Source organism: Mytilus californianus, unplaced genomic scaffold (genome assembly GCF_021869535.1).
Source record: "Mytilus californianus isolate M0D057914Y unplaced genomic scaffold, xbMytCali1.0.p SCAF_1, whole genome shotgun sequence".
In the NCBI taxonomy this organism is placed as follows: domain Eukaryota; kingdom Metazoa; phylum Mollusca; class Bivalvia; order Mytilida; family Mytilidae; genus Mytilus; species Mytilus californianus.
In genome coordinates, this window is record NW_026262581.1 from 106,846,668 (window position 1) to 106,862,582 (window position 15,915).

Consider the following 15,915-nt stretch of genomic DNA (forward strand, 5'->3'; position numbering starts at 1 on the left):
ATATATTATAGGTGTATGAACTTGTGTGTATGACACAAACATACAATTACAGAAATCCATTTAGAAATTATCATAATGTAATTTAAAATGAACAGTAATTTCAGAAACCAGGCAAAAATAATGTTGTCATTAATTTAGTTCAATGCTTGATTTATCTTAATGAGGATTGTCAAAAAACCAAGGACACAAGTGGTTCTTGTAGTCAAAGTACAATATATATATTTTTGGTCTTTTGGAAAATGTTGTTTGTGCTGTATTTAGACCCCTCTACCAAGAAATTTGTTTTGCATGCACACGTATAAAAATTGCGGTTTTTATCCAACGCAATCATAGGTTTGAACGTTGTTTTCAATTTAGACTTGTTTACAATTTTTCGTGTGGGCTTGTATTATATTTGCCTTCGGGTTTATATGATCCGTTCATCCTATTTTGACTCTTCAAAATTCAAAAGTCAATCCCAAATTGAGGTAAATTATTTGGCCTTCCAAATACCATTTCGATTCCTAACATCACTGAAGAGACATTAATTGTCGAAATCAGGATATGGTGTACAAATTTTTGCACCTCATGTTTGCGGTATACCATCTTTTCCGCAAGTTTACTGTTTTCTGTTTGGTATTAAATTAATAAATAAGATCCATTTGTTACTTCTTGTGATCCGTTTATTTGGCAATCGCCATGGCAGTCAGCAGGGTTTAAGAACATCCGTTGTTCGACCTGCAAGTCAAATGCGTTTTGTAAAAATATACTTTTTCACTTTTTTGGTCTTTTGGAAAATGTTGTTTGTGCTGTATTTGGAACCCTCTACCAATAAATTTGTTTTGCATGCACACGTATAAAAATTGCGGTTTTTATCCAACGCAATCATAGGTTGTTTTCAATTTAGACTTGTCTTCAATATATATATATATATATATATATATATTTGATTATTAGGCTCTTAATACTTTTCTTCGTAATACCAACCAAATGAACAGAACAATATGTGGAATAACCCTGAGAAAATATAACTACCTTGAGGTATAGAATCAGAGAGACCTAAGGCACTTAATAACTACCTTGAGGTTTAGAATCAGAGAGACCTAAGGCACTTAATAACTACCTTGAGGTATAGAATCAGAGAGACCTAAGGCACTTAATAACTACCTTGAGGTATAGAATCAGAGAGACCTAAGGCACTTAATAACTACCTTGAGGTATAGAATCAGAGAGACCTAAGGCACTTAATCTTTCTATAATGTCCTCCACCATGGTTTCTTCATCTTCAAAATCTACACCTACATAGGCTTTGTTTTCCTGGCAGTACTGAATAAATCTGAAATATACATGTTAAATATTGACTTATCTTTAAACTACTTAAATATTTTTATTTCTATTTTTTATTTGTAATGATTTTTTAGTATTCTTTCTAACATTATAAAGGTTATCTTATTTCTTTTCGTATACATAGCTAAGTATTTCAGCATGTATAAGGTTAGGTTTATCTTCCTTTTTTTTTAAATTGTGTAGTAAAGAAATTAAACTTAAACAGAACTAAACAGTTTTATAACTTTCTGAATCTTTCTCTTCATGTAACAACTATCGTAAGGAAACATTAAGTTCTTGTCTAAATATCAGATCACCGTGATCACTGTCAAATAGTTTATGTTTTAGACAAATGTTGAACTGATATGAATGTCAATGAACTCCCATAGTGTAAACATGCACTAAACAAAAGACATTTTATGTTCAGCTTAGCAAGGGAAAAATTAAACTAAACCAAAGAATAAAAAACGCTTATGCAATTTGAGATCTTCAATACTGTTTGGTTGAGATGTCATGTAAAAGGACCTTAAGACTAGTTGGAGTAATATACAAGATAGACATTGCAGAAATTAAACTAGAAATTCTATCTTTGCTAGCAACATTAAAAATTACATTTACACAAATCCAATTATTCCATCTTGTATTATTGTTGACTATGGAAATAATTGTATTGATAGATATGCATACTGAATTTTGAATACCAGTACTTACTGTTTCCAGTATTTATCATGTGACAAAGTGACAGGGTTTCCAACCACTATCAACAATGCTTTAGCTCGGGTCAAGGTCACATTGAACCTCTGAAAAAATAGGAAAGAAATTAAAAGTAACCTGCAGTAATGGAGAGGGTGCATTATGGGTAACATCAGAATGACTGTATTACAAATAGTAAATATGGATAAAATGTATCAGTTTCAAAGAAATCTGTTAATATACTAATACTTTAATAAACACATATCTGAATGTATACAATGTGAATGCTGGACTTTCCTATCTTTTCTTTAAAATAAGATATTTTGATAATTTTTTAAAGGCTTGTAGAATGTCAGTGAAGCTAAAAAATCATACCCTGTTCCCTTATTCATTTTGAAATGGCAAGGTCAATGTTTTACTATTGAAAACCTCATGCCTAAGTCTCCAAGTTGCAGTTGAGATAGCAAGTAAAACATTCAATAAGTCTACATTGTAGCTTAATGTTACCTTTGGATTTTTGAGAAATCCTAGTTTAAAGTCCATGTCTAGAGAAAGATATTCTGGGTTACTCCTGACAGTAGATACTATGATAATTTTCCTCTCCTGTCCCTGGAATTCCTCTACTGACCCTATCTGTAAATCTCCCCATTTATTTGCTCTCATTAATTGCTGTAATTTTTGTACCTATAATTATACAAGTTGTATTATATACATTTACTCTTGTTACATCATTGAGACAAATTTACTAGCAGAAACAAAATATAAATAAATGTGGATAGTGTCCACATGTGGACACAGATGATGCCCCCGCTTGCATATCATATAGTTATAAAGGGACATAACTGAAGAACGGTAAAAGTGACGCTACCCAAATTTGAACTTGATCTGAGTTTTGTGGTAATAAGCATTGTGTATAAGTTTCATAACATTTGGTTGAGGCAAACTTAAGTTAGAGAACAGAAACTAAAAATTTTACAATTTTTCCATTTATAAAGGGGCATAACTCTAGAACGGATGAAGTGACGCCACCATAATTCAAACTTGATCTGTGTTTTGTGGTAATAAGCATTGTGTATAAGTTTCGTCACATTTGGTTGAGGCAAACTCAAGTTAGAGAACGGAAACCAATTTTGGGACGTACGGACGTACGTACAGACGTACAGACGGACAAGGGTAAAACTTAATGCCCCCACCGCTACGGCTGGGGCATAAAAATACTTCATTCATGTCCCACTTAAAACACTTGAGCAGTATTAAATCCTGTACCATCTTGATTGTGTATACAAATTTCAATCATCTGGACTTTAAGTTATTTTCAATATGTTATGGGTATTCTCAGTACCTATTGCTGAGAAATTCTTTATCTATACAAGTAGTAAATATTGGGCATCACAAAACAAGAGCAAAAAGTTAATTCAGAGAAAACCTATTGAGTTCTGGAGTGTTTAAGTAAAAATAAAGTCTGGTGTAAATGTGCCTCTGTAGAATTCTTAAACAAACCATTTCCAGTTGTAATCAAAACTAAATTATAATAGATGAATATTTTTCTAAAATAATTTGAATATACCTGCTTTCTGTAAGGGGAAATAATGCCAATATCCTTTGGATTTATCTTCAATCCTCTTTTCTTTTCCTTCAACAAACTGTTGACATAACTATGAACAATAGAAACTTCTTCAGCATTGAAAAATGAAGGACTTCTTTCTTCTCTCATGTCCTGACCAATAACTCCATGAAATATGATAGGAAAACCTTTACAAGGGAGTTTCTCCCAATCACAAAGGCTTTCCCTCATCATCTGATCAGCCATTACTACTAGCTCTTGATCATAAAACAATTTATTTGGTAGGTATAGAATGTCAGGATGAGATCTATAGTTGTTAAGAAGTTTAGTAATAATTCTCTCATCATATGGTTTGGCATATACCTTTTGGTCTAACATGTAACGCTCTAACAAAGATTTATCTGGAAAACAAAAATAGCAATACGTTATTCTTTTTTTGAAAATATCAAATGTAATTGTTCTATTTCTGTCTTACAAATAAGTAATTAAATAGTACATCACCAAATGCTGTAACAAAATAAACATAAAATTGTCTATACTACATTTTCGGAGGGTAAACTTTTTAAAATATATGTGAAAATATAAGTGGAAAACTCAGGATATTTGCCACTTTGGGTTGGAACTACATTTTCATTAAAACTTCTAAAGTCTACCACTACAAAATCAACCTTGTTCCCAGGTATTATATTTTGCAGCATCTTTACACTAAGTAAATTTATTATAGTCCACTATATTTATGAGAACTGGTCAAATATCACACAATATAGTGTGTGATACTGTTAAATAATCTTTACCCCTGCTCTTGCTATTGATTGAGAGGAAATACATGTACCAAACATGTAGAAGACAACAGAAAGAAGATAAGAAAACATTTTAGCTTATCAACAATAAACTTGGTATCAAATATCAACAAGCTATGATTTATAACAAAAACTTCTTATACATGTATATCATCAATGTTAATGAACCTAAATGTATGAAAAAAATAGGAAGTCAATAAGTGAAGCATCTGAAAATATGTCACATGGTATAACTTACAAATATGAAACTTGGTACCAAATATCAATGGTGATAATCTGGATGACTGAAACATAATTTTACCCAGGAGCATGACAACGAAATCTACTATTCCTTCTGATTTCTGATGAACTCTGTCTTAACAGTAATAACACAAAAAGTTACTGTGTTGTTGTACTAAGAATACCACACTAGTCTTTCAAAGTATCAGAAAATAGGAAGTAAGTGTTTGACTGATCAGAAAAATGCTCTCAGGTTAAAACATATCACTGTCAAGATGCTGACCACATAAAGTCATTCTGTGAAGTAGCTCCTAAGAAAAATGTGACAGAACTATTTGTTTGATTAAACAAATGGACAAGGTGATTGCAATATAGTGCCACTCCTAGGGTGGGGTATAATTATATAATAATAAAGAATAACTCCTTTATCTATTAAAACAGATTTTTTTATTTAGCCAGGTAATTTCATGCATCAAGTCTGAAGTACTGAATAAATCAAATATAATGGATTAAAGGCATTCTTGTTAATTTATTAAATATAACAGCTGGGTCAATATCCCTAATGTGCCTCAAAGTGAGGAACTCAAAAGTAGTGTGTTAACAAAAAATCTCTGTGCAGTGATATTGGACATGTTTCAATTTTTAACAAGTGACTGAGGTTAACCATTTTTGCTGATTTGGAGAGCAGAGGACCATAGAATAAAGGTATAAAAACTTTGCAGTTAATAAATGTATGCAAAGAAGCAAGTTTTCAAAGAACTTATTGTGTGAAAAAAGTGAAGTTTTACTGCGAGAAGTCGCATCACAAACGGCTTTTCGAGGTGTGCTAAATTACGGAAAAATCAATCTCACTTTGTACCATGAAGTTTTAACCACATATGTCAATATTCCTCAGCTTCAAAATGAGCCATCATACATATCTATGTTTACGATTTGGGCAGAAGAATTGAGGAAAAGGCTACCATTATAGCCTACCTGAAATGAATTGCGCATCTGTACCAAGCTTTATCAATTTATTGCAAATATTAAAATTCTTGTGAACAATTTCTTGATTAACTCACCTAATCCATATTTTATAGCAAATGGTGATCTAAGGATTGGTCCTAACTGCTTAGGATCTCCGGCTAATACTAACTGTCCACACCCACCAGGGATATGGGGGTCAATATTAAGGATGCCAGCTACACCAATCAAAAGTTCTGGTTCTACAGCATGTCCTGCCTCATCTACAATCACATGACTGAAATGTCCTGTGGGAAAATTAGCTGAGGATAACCTAAAATAATACCCATCAAGTTATTCAAATTTTATACATAACTAGTTTATTTCTAACAGAGTTTACTTAAACAATAATGAAACAAACACATAATTGGTATATAAACAGTAGTTTCTTTAATAAGGTTCTACTATCAGTCAAATGTTGAACATTTATATAATAATTTTTAGATCAAAGTAGAAAATGTAACAATGTAACCAGTACATGATTACAGACAGAATAATGGACATACAGACTGGAAATTATAAAATGTATAAAATGTTTATTCTGAAATGGTTTTAAATATTACAATTAAATGTTATTATTACATCTCTGAAGTTCGTTTGGATGAATCACTTGAAGTATGTTTGAACCACAAAGTATATTTACCTGCCAGCAGTCACTAAGGTAGAAATAATTATCCTGTATTTCATAACATCTTCTTTGGTCTCGTATACAAACTGTCTAGTGGCTGCACTATAGTTACAAACAGGCTGAAAAACATATCAGTTTCTTTTTCATTATTTCAATAAATTGCTTCACCGAGCGCAGCTGGATACGACCGCAGAGGTCCAACCCTGTACAGTTGGGGCAAAAATAGACACAATATTCGTGCTTGATGCAGGTCTGAATTTGGATTGTAATTCAATATTTGACACATAATAGGTTTCTGACACAGAATTTCTTGCTGTTGTGCAATACACTGTGCTGTTGAGCAATACTTAGTAAATCTGTTTTCAGACTATATACAAAGAATAAGCAAAATAAATTGTGACCCCCAATAAATTAAAAGCAGTGCAAGGGAGGTAATTCAAAGTTGTGTTTAAATTACCTCCCTTTCACTGTAATTTGTACTTAATTCTCCATTAACCAGGACACCCTTGTTTTTTCTCACTTTTTTGCCCCTAATTCCTAAACTGTTTCAGCCATAGCCCCCCAAAGCCAATCCTAATCATCCCTTTGTGGTATGGAAACTTGTGGTATAATTTCAGAGAGATCCATACACCATTCCACAAGTTATTGTCTGGAAAAATGCTTATTTGGGCCCCTTTCTGGCCCCTAATTCCTAAACTGTTGGGACCATAAACCTTCCTTTTGTGGTTATATACCTTATGTTTAAATTTCATAGATTTCTATTTACTAATACTAAAGTTATTGTCTGGAAACCAAATGTCTTCGGATGACGACGACGACATGATACCAATATACGACTGCAAAATTTTTAAATTTTTTTTTGAATTCTGTGTGACTTACACTAAGAAGCACTGCAAACTTCCATAGTCAAGTTAGCCAACTAAATTATTTTTAGAGGCCTTGGCAGATCTGTAAAAGAGCTGCCAAGTCAGACCTGAAGTTTTAAAAAATGTCAGCTTTAGTTTGGGTCTCATAACTAAGATTTTTTTCATCATTTTAATTGATGTTTTATATGTTCATTGAACTATATATTTGTACTATTGTTGTAAGACAAGATTGTAATTTTGTTGTTAAAGGAAAAGAGTGGCCAAATATAAAGAACAGAGCTCCAATTTATCATGGGCAGAGCGTGTGTGATGAAAATAGCCAGATGGACCACTGTTGATGATCAGTCCCAACATTAAACTGCAGTAAAGATTATAGAGTCATGGTTTACATAACTACAACCATTGTCATTTTTCACTATTAACAATCTAGTCATGTGCCATAAACAACCTTGTTTAGCATGTGTTAATTGTAAATGATTGCTTATTGCTGTTTAATCATAAAAAAAATCTCAGTTACTAACTTAACCCTCAATACCTACAAATATTCACCTCTGGCAGGAAATGATGACATCGACTGTAAAACAAAATGGAATTACCAAATATTAGGGATTCAAATTGTCAATAAATGTACTTTGCCGAGCACAGCTGGATACGACCACAGAGGTCCAACCCTGAACAGTTTGGGCAAAAATGGACTCATTATTCAAGCTTGATACAGGTCTGAATTTGGATTGTAATTAAATATTTGACACATTATAGGTTTCTGACACAGAATAAATGTAGTCAAAGAACTTGAAATTGGTTATATGATTTGAATTTATATTCAATTGAAGATTTCTGGCTGTTGTGCAATACACTGTGCTGTTGAGCAATACTTAGTAAATCTGTTTTCAGACTATATACAAAGAATAAGCAAAATAAATTGTGACCCCCAATTTTTTTTGGGGAAAATTGATAATTTCTTAAATCTTGAGGAAAAAAATTGACCCCCCATAATAAATTTTTTTTCACCCCCCAATCCCCCCCCCCCTTTTTTCCAAAAAAACAATATTGGAAAAAAGTTTCTTATTTAAGAGAAATCCATACACTTAAACACAAGTTATTGTCTGAAAACTAGAAAAATAAAATTGAGAATGGAAATGGGGAATTTGTCAAAGAGACAACAACCCGACCAAAGAGCAGAGAAAACAGCCCAAGGCCACCAATGGGTCTTCAATGCAGTGAGAAAATCCCGCACCCGGAGGTGGTCCTAAGCTGGCCCCTAAATAAAATTGTGTGCTAGTTCAGTGAAAATGGACGTCACACTAAACTCCAAAACATATAAATGAACTAAAATTAAAAAACATACTAGACTAACAAAGGCCAGAGGCTCCTGACTTGGGCAGGCGCAAAAATGCGGCGGGGTTAAACATGTTTTGTGAGCTCTCAACCCTCCCCATACCTCTAGCCAATGTAGAATAAAGAAACACATAGCAATACTCACAGTAAAACTCAGTTCAAAAGAAGTCTGAGTCCGATGTCAGAATAGGTAACAAAAGAAACTAAGCAAAATGACAATGATACATAAATGAACAAAGGACTACTAGCAGTTACTGACATGCCAGCTCCAGACCTCAAATGCTTGTTTTGACCCCTTTTTGGCCCCTAATTCCTGAACTGTTTGGGCAATTTTGCCCAAAATGAATTACAACCTTTTACTTGTGGTATTGAACCTTGTGGTACAATTTCATAGCAATCAAAATACTTACACAAGTTATTTTCCTGAAACTAGAAAAATGCTTGTTTTGGGCCCCTTTTTGGCCCCTGATTCCTAAACAGTTGGGACCATCACCCCCAAAAACAATCTCAACCTTCCTTTTGTGGTATTGAACCTTTTGATTAAATTTCATAGAGATCCATACACTTAAACTAAAGTTATTGTCTGGAAACCAAATGTCTTCGGACGACGACGACCAAGATGACGACGACATGATAGCAATATACGAACAGGACCATAAAATCCATGAGAAATTTTGACTCCCGCCCTAGAAAACACAGGTCTGCCTTGTATAAGGATCTACCAACAGGAGCTCCACATCTCCAGTATTTCAGTTTATATGTGATGTAAATTCCTTGCAATCAATTGTACCTTAACTTTTTCAGGAATGGTACTATAATTCCTAGATGCTGCATTTAATCTGAGTATATCTCGTGGAGGAATGTGTTCCAGTAAACGTTCAGCTATCAGGTCAGCAGCGCTGTTTGATGGTGTGCATGCTAAAATGTGAGTCTGAGGCTTGGTTTTCCATATCTATAATGCAAAATATGAACAAATAACAAATATTTCAGTCTTGCCTTTAAATTTGTTTTTACAAGGCTTGGGAGTTTAGTCCTTGAATGCTTTCACTGAACAGTCAGTATATGCTACATTCATTTCTCTTCTTTTATTTAATTAAATTTCAGACAAAAAAAACAAAAATAAAATAAAAGAATTAAAACGGTGCAATGTCAAATTTGTTTAATTCTTATGGCTCTTGAAAAACCATGGTATCACTCAAATTAGTTCTATTTTGCCACCCAGGTTCATACAATAGCTATCAAGACTTGAGAATTGAAATATCTTTCAATGTTTTTTTGAACATTTATTTAAAGCTACACTGAATAACATTACTTGTTTAATGGCTTCTACTATGGTAAAAGTTTTGCCAGTTCCTGGAGGACCAAATACAATATATGGTGAAGGACGAGATGTTCCTAAAGTGATATGTTTCACAGCAATCTGTTGCTTCTCATTTGCTTCTATTGCTCTACAAAAATACCTTTAAACAGAAACAAAATTTCTTTTCATATATAAATAATATTCAGTTTTATATGAATTTCAAAATGAGGTATTGCTTCAAACTTAATTATTTTTTTTAAGACCTGAATGAGTGTAAACATCCTCAGACCAATAAGGGGCCTAGGTGGCCGAGTGGTCTAAGTAGTTACTAATGTAATCACTAGCCAGTCAACACTGAGGTTGTGAGTTCGAACCCTGCTCGTGCAGGTGCACTCAACTCCAATCTTAATTGACTAGGATTGTCAGTTTTCCTATTTAAGGTCGGTGGTTTTCTCCTGGCACTCCGGCTTCCTCCACCAATAAAAACTGGCCGCAACGAAATAGTCAAAAAGCTGTGCTTAAAAGTGGCGTTAAAACACCAATAAAATGCTCCCGCTGGGCGCAGCTTGATACGACCGCAGAGGTCTAACCCTGAACAGTTGGGGCAAGTATGGACACAACATTCAAGCTTGATACAGCTCTGAATTTGGATTGTGATTAAATATTTGACACAGCATAGGTTTCTGATACAGAATGAATGTGGTCTAAGAACTTAAAAAATTTTAATTTACCTATTCAAACCATATCATTATTATTTGCTTTAATACATAAATCAGAAATAACCAATTTAAAACGGAAAATTTTAAAGAAAAAAAAAGGAAAAAAAGGAGAAAAAAAATCTCCCTCCCCCAAAAATTTTTTGAACCCCCTTATGATTCATCACCCCCAAACTCAATCCCAGCCTTCCCTTTCAGCCTTCCCTTTAAGGTATGGTACCTTGCAGTACAATTTCAGAGAGATCCATACACTTGAACACAAGTTATTGTCTGGAAACTAGAAAAATGCTTGTTTTTTTGGCCGCTTTTTGGCCTCAAATTCCTAAGCGTTTAGGGCAATTACCCCTAAACTCAAAACCAGATTTCCCTTTGTGATATGGAACCTTGTAGTACAATTTCATAAAGATCCATACACTTACACACAAGTTATTGTCCTGAAACTAGAAAAATGCTTGTTTTTTTCCCCTTTTTGCCCCTAATTCCTAAAATTTTGAGGCAATTACCCCCAAAATCAATCCCAGACTTCCCTCTGTGGTATGGTACCTTGCAGTACAATTTTAGAAAGATCCATACACTTGAACACAAGTTATTGTCTGGAAACTAGAAAAATGCTTATTTTTGGCCCCTTTTTGGCCCTTTATTCCTAAACATTTTGGGCAATTACCCCCAAACTCAATTCCAGCTTTCCCTTTGTGATATGGAACCTTGTAGTACAATTTCAGAAAGATCCATACACTTACACACAAGTTATTGTCATGAAACTAGGAAAATGCTTGTTTTCTGCCCCTTTTTAGGCCCCTAATTCCTAAAATTTGGAGGCAATTACCCCCAAAATCAATCCCAGCATTCCCTTTGTGATATGGAACCTTGTGGTACAATGTCAGAGAGATCCATACACTAACACACAAGTTATGTCTGAAAGTTACAAAAATGCTTATTTTTGGTCCCTTTTTGGCCCCTAAATTCCCTAACTGTTGGTACCATAACCCCCAAAATCAATCCCAACCTTCCTTTTGTGGTATTGAACCTTACCGTAAAATTTCATAGAGATCCATTCACTTAAACTAAAGTTATAGTGCGAAAAACAAATGTGTCTTCGGACGACGACCACGACGACGCCAACGTCATACCAATATACGACCGCAAAATTTTTTTGCAGTCGTATAAAAATCAAAAAATCAAAAAATCCTCGCACCAATTACCTATGTTATAAATCTAAACGTTTTGCAAACTAAATAATCTGCTTTGTGTAAACAATGAATGACTAAAATTAATCTTTATTTGGAAAATTTTTAACTTCATAATTAATAAGAATAAGAAGTTTTAAATGATTTAATATGCTACACTAATCAATATGTAAGACTTTGTTTAGTTTTACAATCTATTCAAAGCATTTTACCTAAGCTGTACATTAACAGGGTGAGAGGTCTGTTCTGTACATACAGTCCCACGGTCAGGGAATAGAATTTTATGTTCCAGACTTTCTTCAATTGCAAGTTCACAGGCTCTGTGCTGAAGTCTCATAGGTAATCTGTTAAACTCAAACCTGACATTAAACTTCATGTTCACAATGAATCTCTGGATCAAACTGAAACAAAAAGTATTTATGCTTTAAACTAAAATAGCAGATCATTTTTATTATTATACCTTACATATATTATAAACAATTCTATTGGGTAACACAGTATCATGTGACATGGAAGGAAGGACGAATAAACTTAAAAATTTACCCCCAGCGATAAATAACCCTATTAAACTTTTCAGCTTTTACTTCAAACACAAGTTGTATCCCATTAAAATGATGTCACAAGAGTGCACACGCTGAAATGTCTCGCCTACTATACTGATCATTGATTTTATGTTGATAGTCCTACATATAAAGTCTTACTACATAACAAGTATCACACTAACATTTATGATCCAAGAAAATGAGGTCAAGGTCAGATAAACCAAGCAAGAAATACATGTACACCTTTAATACAATCATTCCATACACAGAATATAGATAACCTATTGCTTATAGTATAAAAGAAACAAACCAAACCATGGAAATTCCATATTGACCAATGAACCATGAAAATGAAGTCAAAGTCAGATGAACCCTGCCAGACAGAAATGTACACCTTAAAATCATTCCATGCATCAAATATACTTGACCTATTGCTTATAGTATCTAAGAAACAAAGTTAACCAGGACACCTGAACATTGACCAATGAACCATGAAAATGAAGTCAAGGTCGGATGATACCTGCCTGTCACACATATACACCTTACAATCATTCCATACACCAAATATAGTTGACCTATTGCTTAAAGTTTAAGAAAAACAGACCAAAACACACAAAAACTTAACATAAGCAATGAACCATGAATGAGGTCAAGGTCAAATAAAACCTGCCAGACTGACATGTACATCGTAAAATATTTCCATACACCAAATATATTTGATCTTTTGCATACAGTATTAGAAAAACAGACCAAAACACAAAAAATTAACATTGAGCAATGAACCGTGAAAATGAGATCAAGGTCAAATAAAACCTGCCAGACTGACATGTACATCGTTAAATATTTCCATACATCAAATATAATTGACCTATTGCATACAGTATTAAAAAAACAGACCATAACACAAAAAACCTAAACTATTACCACTGAACCATGAAAATAAGGTCAAGGTCAGATGACACCTGCCAGTTGGACATGTACACCTTACAATCGTTACACCAAATATGGTAGACCTATTGCTTATAGTATCTGAGATATGGACTTGACCACGAAAACTTAACCTTGTTCACTGATCCATGAAATGAGGTCAAGGTCAAGTGAAAACTGTGTGACAGGCATGAGGACCTTGCAAGGTACGCACATACCAGATATAGTTATCCTATTACTCATAATAAGAGAGAAATTAACATAACAAAAAATCTTAACTTTTTTTTCAAGTAGTCACTGAACCATGAAAATGAGATCAAGGACAATGGACATATGACAGACGGAAATTTCATATCATAAGGCATCTATATACAAAGTATGAAGCATCCAGGTCTTCTACATTCTGAAATATTAAGCTTTTAAGAAGTTAGTTAACGCCAGCACCGCTGCCGCCGGATCACTATTCCTATGTCAAGCTTTCTGCCACAAAAGTCTCAGGCTCGACAAAAGTGGCATAGGCCAGGTTTGAAGCCCATCAAGTGACGAGGAAACAAGATCAAACAAGGCTTGGAAATTCAACTACTACAGAGGATACCTCTTGTAAACAGCCATTTTCAGGGCCATCAATATTTTACAGAAAGAGTCTACCTTTGTTGTACATACCAGAAATTCTTGGACACAAAATAGTTTACTAACTTGATTAACTGTTACTATAGTAAGGCAAGTGCTTTTTCAATGGTTCAAATGACCTTTAGCTGTTAGTTCGGTGTAATAAAACAATTGTAGTCCCTTAGAAAAGATGAATATCCAAAATTGTAAACCCCAAAAAGTTAGTTCACTTCGTGGCTGCGCTCTCAGGGAAATAACCTTTTAGGGTTGACAAATTTGGATAATCAGCTTTTCTACTGGCCATACTTGTATATTGTAAGAAGTTACATAGACATATGATTAACTATCAATATTTATTCTCTGAGAATAATGGCAATGTTTTAAACTGGTGTCGTATTGTAATTTGAACCCCAAGTAAAGTGACCCAACAGTCAAAACATCATTTGAAAATTGACTCCGAGCTGTAATCAAACAATGCCAATGTTTAGTAAAACTAATTTTCAAGAACTCAGACAGTTAACTACATGTAAGGACATGTTGAAATAGACAATGAAAAACTTAATCCTAGCAGATGCAAAGGGTTCATTAGTCTAAGAAACAAATAGTTTTAATGACTGGCTGTAAATATAAAAATAAGAAGATGTGGTATGATTGCCAATGAGACAAAATTCCACCAGAGACCAAATGACATAGAAGTTACAACTATAGGTCACTGTACGGCCTTCAACAATGAGCAAAAGCCATACCGCATAGTCAGCAATAAAATGCCCCATAATGACAAATATCAAACAATTAAAACGAGAAAACTAACGGCATGATTTATGTACAAAACAATGAACGTAAATCAAATGTTATATATAGCAACAAACGACAACCACTGAATTACAGGCTACTGACTTCGAGTCAGGCACATACAGAATGTGGGGTGGATAAACTAGTGTGTTGGCATAACCTGGATGCCCTTCTTAGCAGTATTTACAAATATATTCTTAGATTACCTATCATCAAATCCCAAAACAACTTCTAGTTGTCTTACTTCATGAACATAACCCTGGTATTCTTTGTCACTTAAGTGTTCATTGTTGTTTATCCTGACATAAAGTCTGTCTCCCCTTAAAACAGATGGTCTATTTTCTGCTAATCCTGGAACCTTTAAGACAAAACAATGGAATCTTTATTCATGTCATATTTTCTTTGCTTTTATGTACCACTCTTGTGTTAGAATCATTTAATATGTACATTTGTGCAATACATTTGCAAATCCTACAAATAATTTCCTTCCAGTTTATAATGTTTAAGTATGCAGAAATTATTCCTGATTTTCCAGTTTGAGAAAAGTTCATCAGTATAAGTTCTATATACTGTACATGAAAAGTTATGAAAAGGGGTATATCTCATTATATGGTATTTTCTAAACAACAGACAATATTTCTTTTCCAATAGTTTGCTACTTCATTTGTCCAGAATATTTATTGAAATTCTGTGACAAAAATGTGGCAAAAATTCTATATACATGTGGCAGATGTGAGAATCATATCAGGAAGACATAAAGGTTTTTTGATCAGGAGATTTGATCCCCAATTTTGAGGTTTATTATCCACTTATTTTGGTCTGCTAAGCCCCATTTGTGATTTTGCGTCTTATTTTTTAATACTTCCCCAAACATTCAAGGACAGAAAGATATTAGTTAACATGGTCAATTGCAAACTAATTTTATTAGAACCTTTTTTGACAATATTTCAATATCTGCTATACAAATCTCAAATAAAGAAGAGAATCATTCAGAATCTTACTTCAAGTTTCAGCAGTCTCTTGTTATCAGAACAAAAAACCATGGGCACATTTTCAAGGTCATATTTTCTTATATCATATTCCATTTGTATCTCCTCAAAGTGCATCAAATTCTGAAATCTCTTCACATAAGTACCAAGTTCTACAGGATTGTCTATTGCTGATCTGCATAAATAGAAATTAACATACATAGAATAAGACAAATATTGTGGGTAAAATATACAGTGAAATCCACCTCCTCTGAATACATACAAACAGGACTCGAATTAAAGCTTTTAGTATCAATTAAAAATCAATGTCAGAAATGGTTCTTGGAACTGCAATGAAACTTTAGTTTTATCTGGCATCCTGATCAGTATCCTTGTTTTCCTTTGCTAATATAGACTCACATTACCAAAAATCAATCTAATATCAATAGGATCACCGTA

The 15,915-nt window shown here is 33.6% G+C and overlaps 2 protein-coding genes across 3 annotated transcripts in view; one reads left to right on the forward strand and one right to left on the reverse strand.

Annotated features, from left to right (window-relative positions):
- LOC127729108 (TBC1 domain family member 25-like) overlaps positions 1-15,915 on the forward strand; it is a 447,590-nt gene that overhangs the window by 253,320 nt on the left and 178,355 nt on the right. The window lies entirely within an intron of this gene.
- LOC127729043 (putative helicase MOV-10) overlaps positions 1-15,915 on the reverse strand; it is a 43,656-nt gene that overhangs the window by 8,742 nt on the left and 18,999 nt on the right. Inside the window, exons 6-16 of the mRNA XM_052236669.1 lie at positions 15,490-15,652; positions 14,695-14,846; positions 11,831-12,019; positions 9,728-9,875; positions 9,206-9,367; positions 6,227-6,330; positions 5,643-5,857; positions 3,566-3,963; positions 2,506-2,682; positions 2,017-2,105; positions 1,191-1,315 (exon numbers count right to left, since the gene is read on the reverse strand). Coding sequence (XP_052092629.1) covers positions 1,191-1,315; positions 2,017-2,105; positions 2,506-2,682; positions 3,566-3,963; positions 5,643-5,857; positions 6,227-6,330; positions 9,206-9,367; positions 9,728-9,875; positions 11,831-12,019; positions 14,695-14,846; positions 15,490-15,652 — 1,922 coding nt within the window. The remainder of the gene's footprint in view (positions 1-1,190; positions 1,316-2,016; positions 2,106-2,505; positions 2,683-3,565; positions 3,964-5,642; positions 5,858-6,226; positions 6,331-9,205; positions 9,368-9,727; positions 9,876-11,830; positions 12,020-14,694; positions 14,847-15,489; positions 15,653-15,915) is intronic.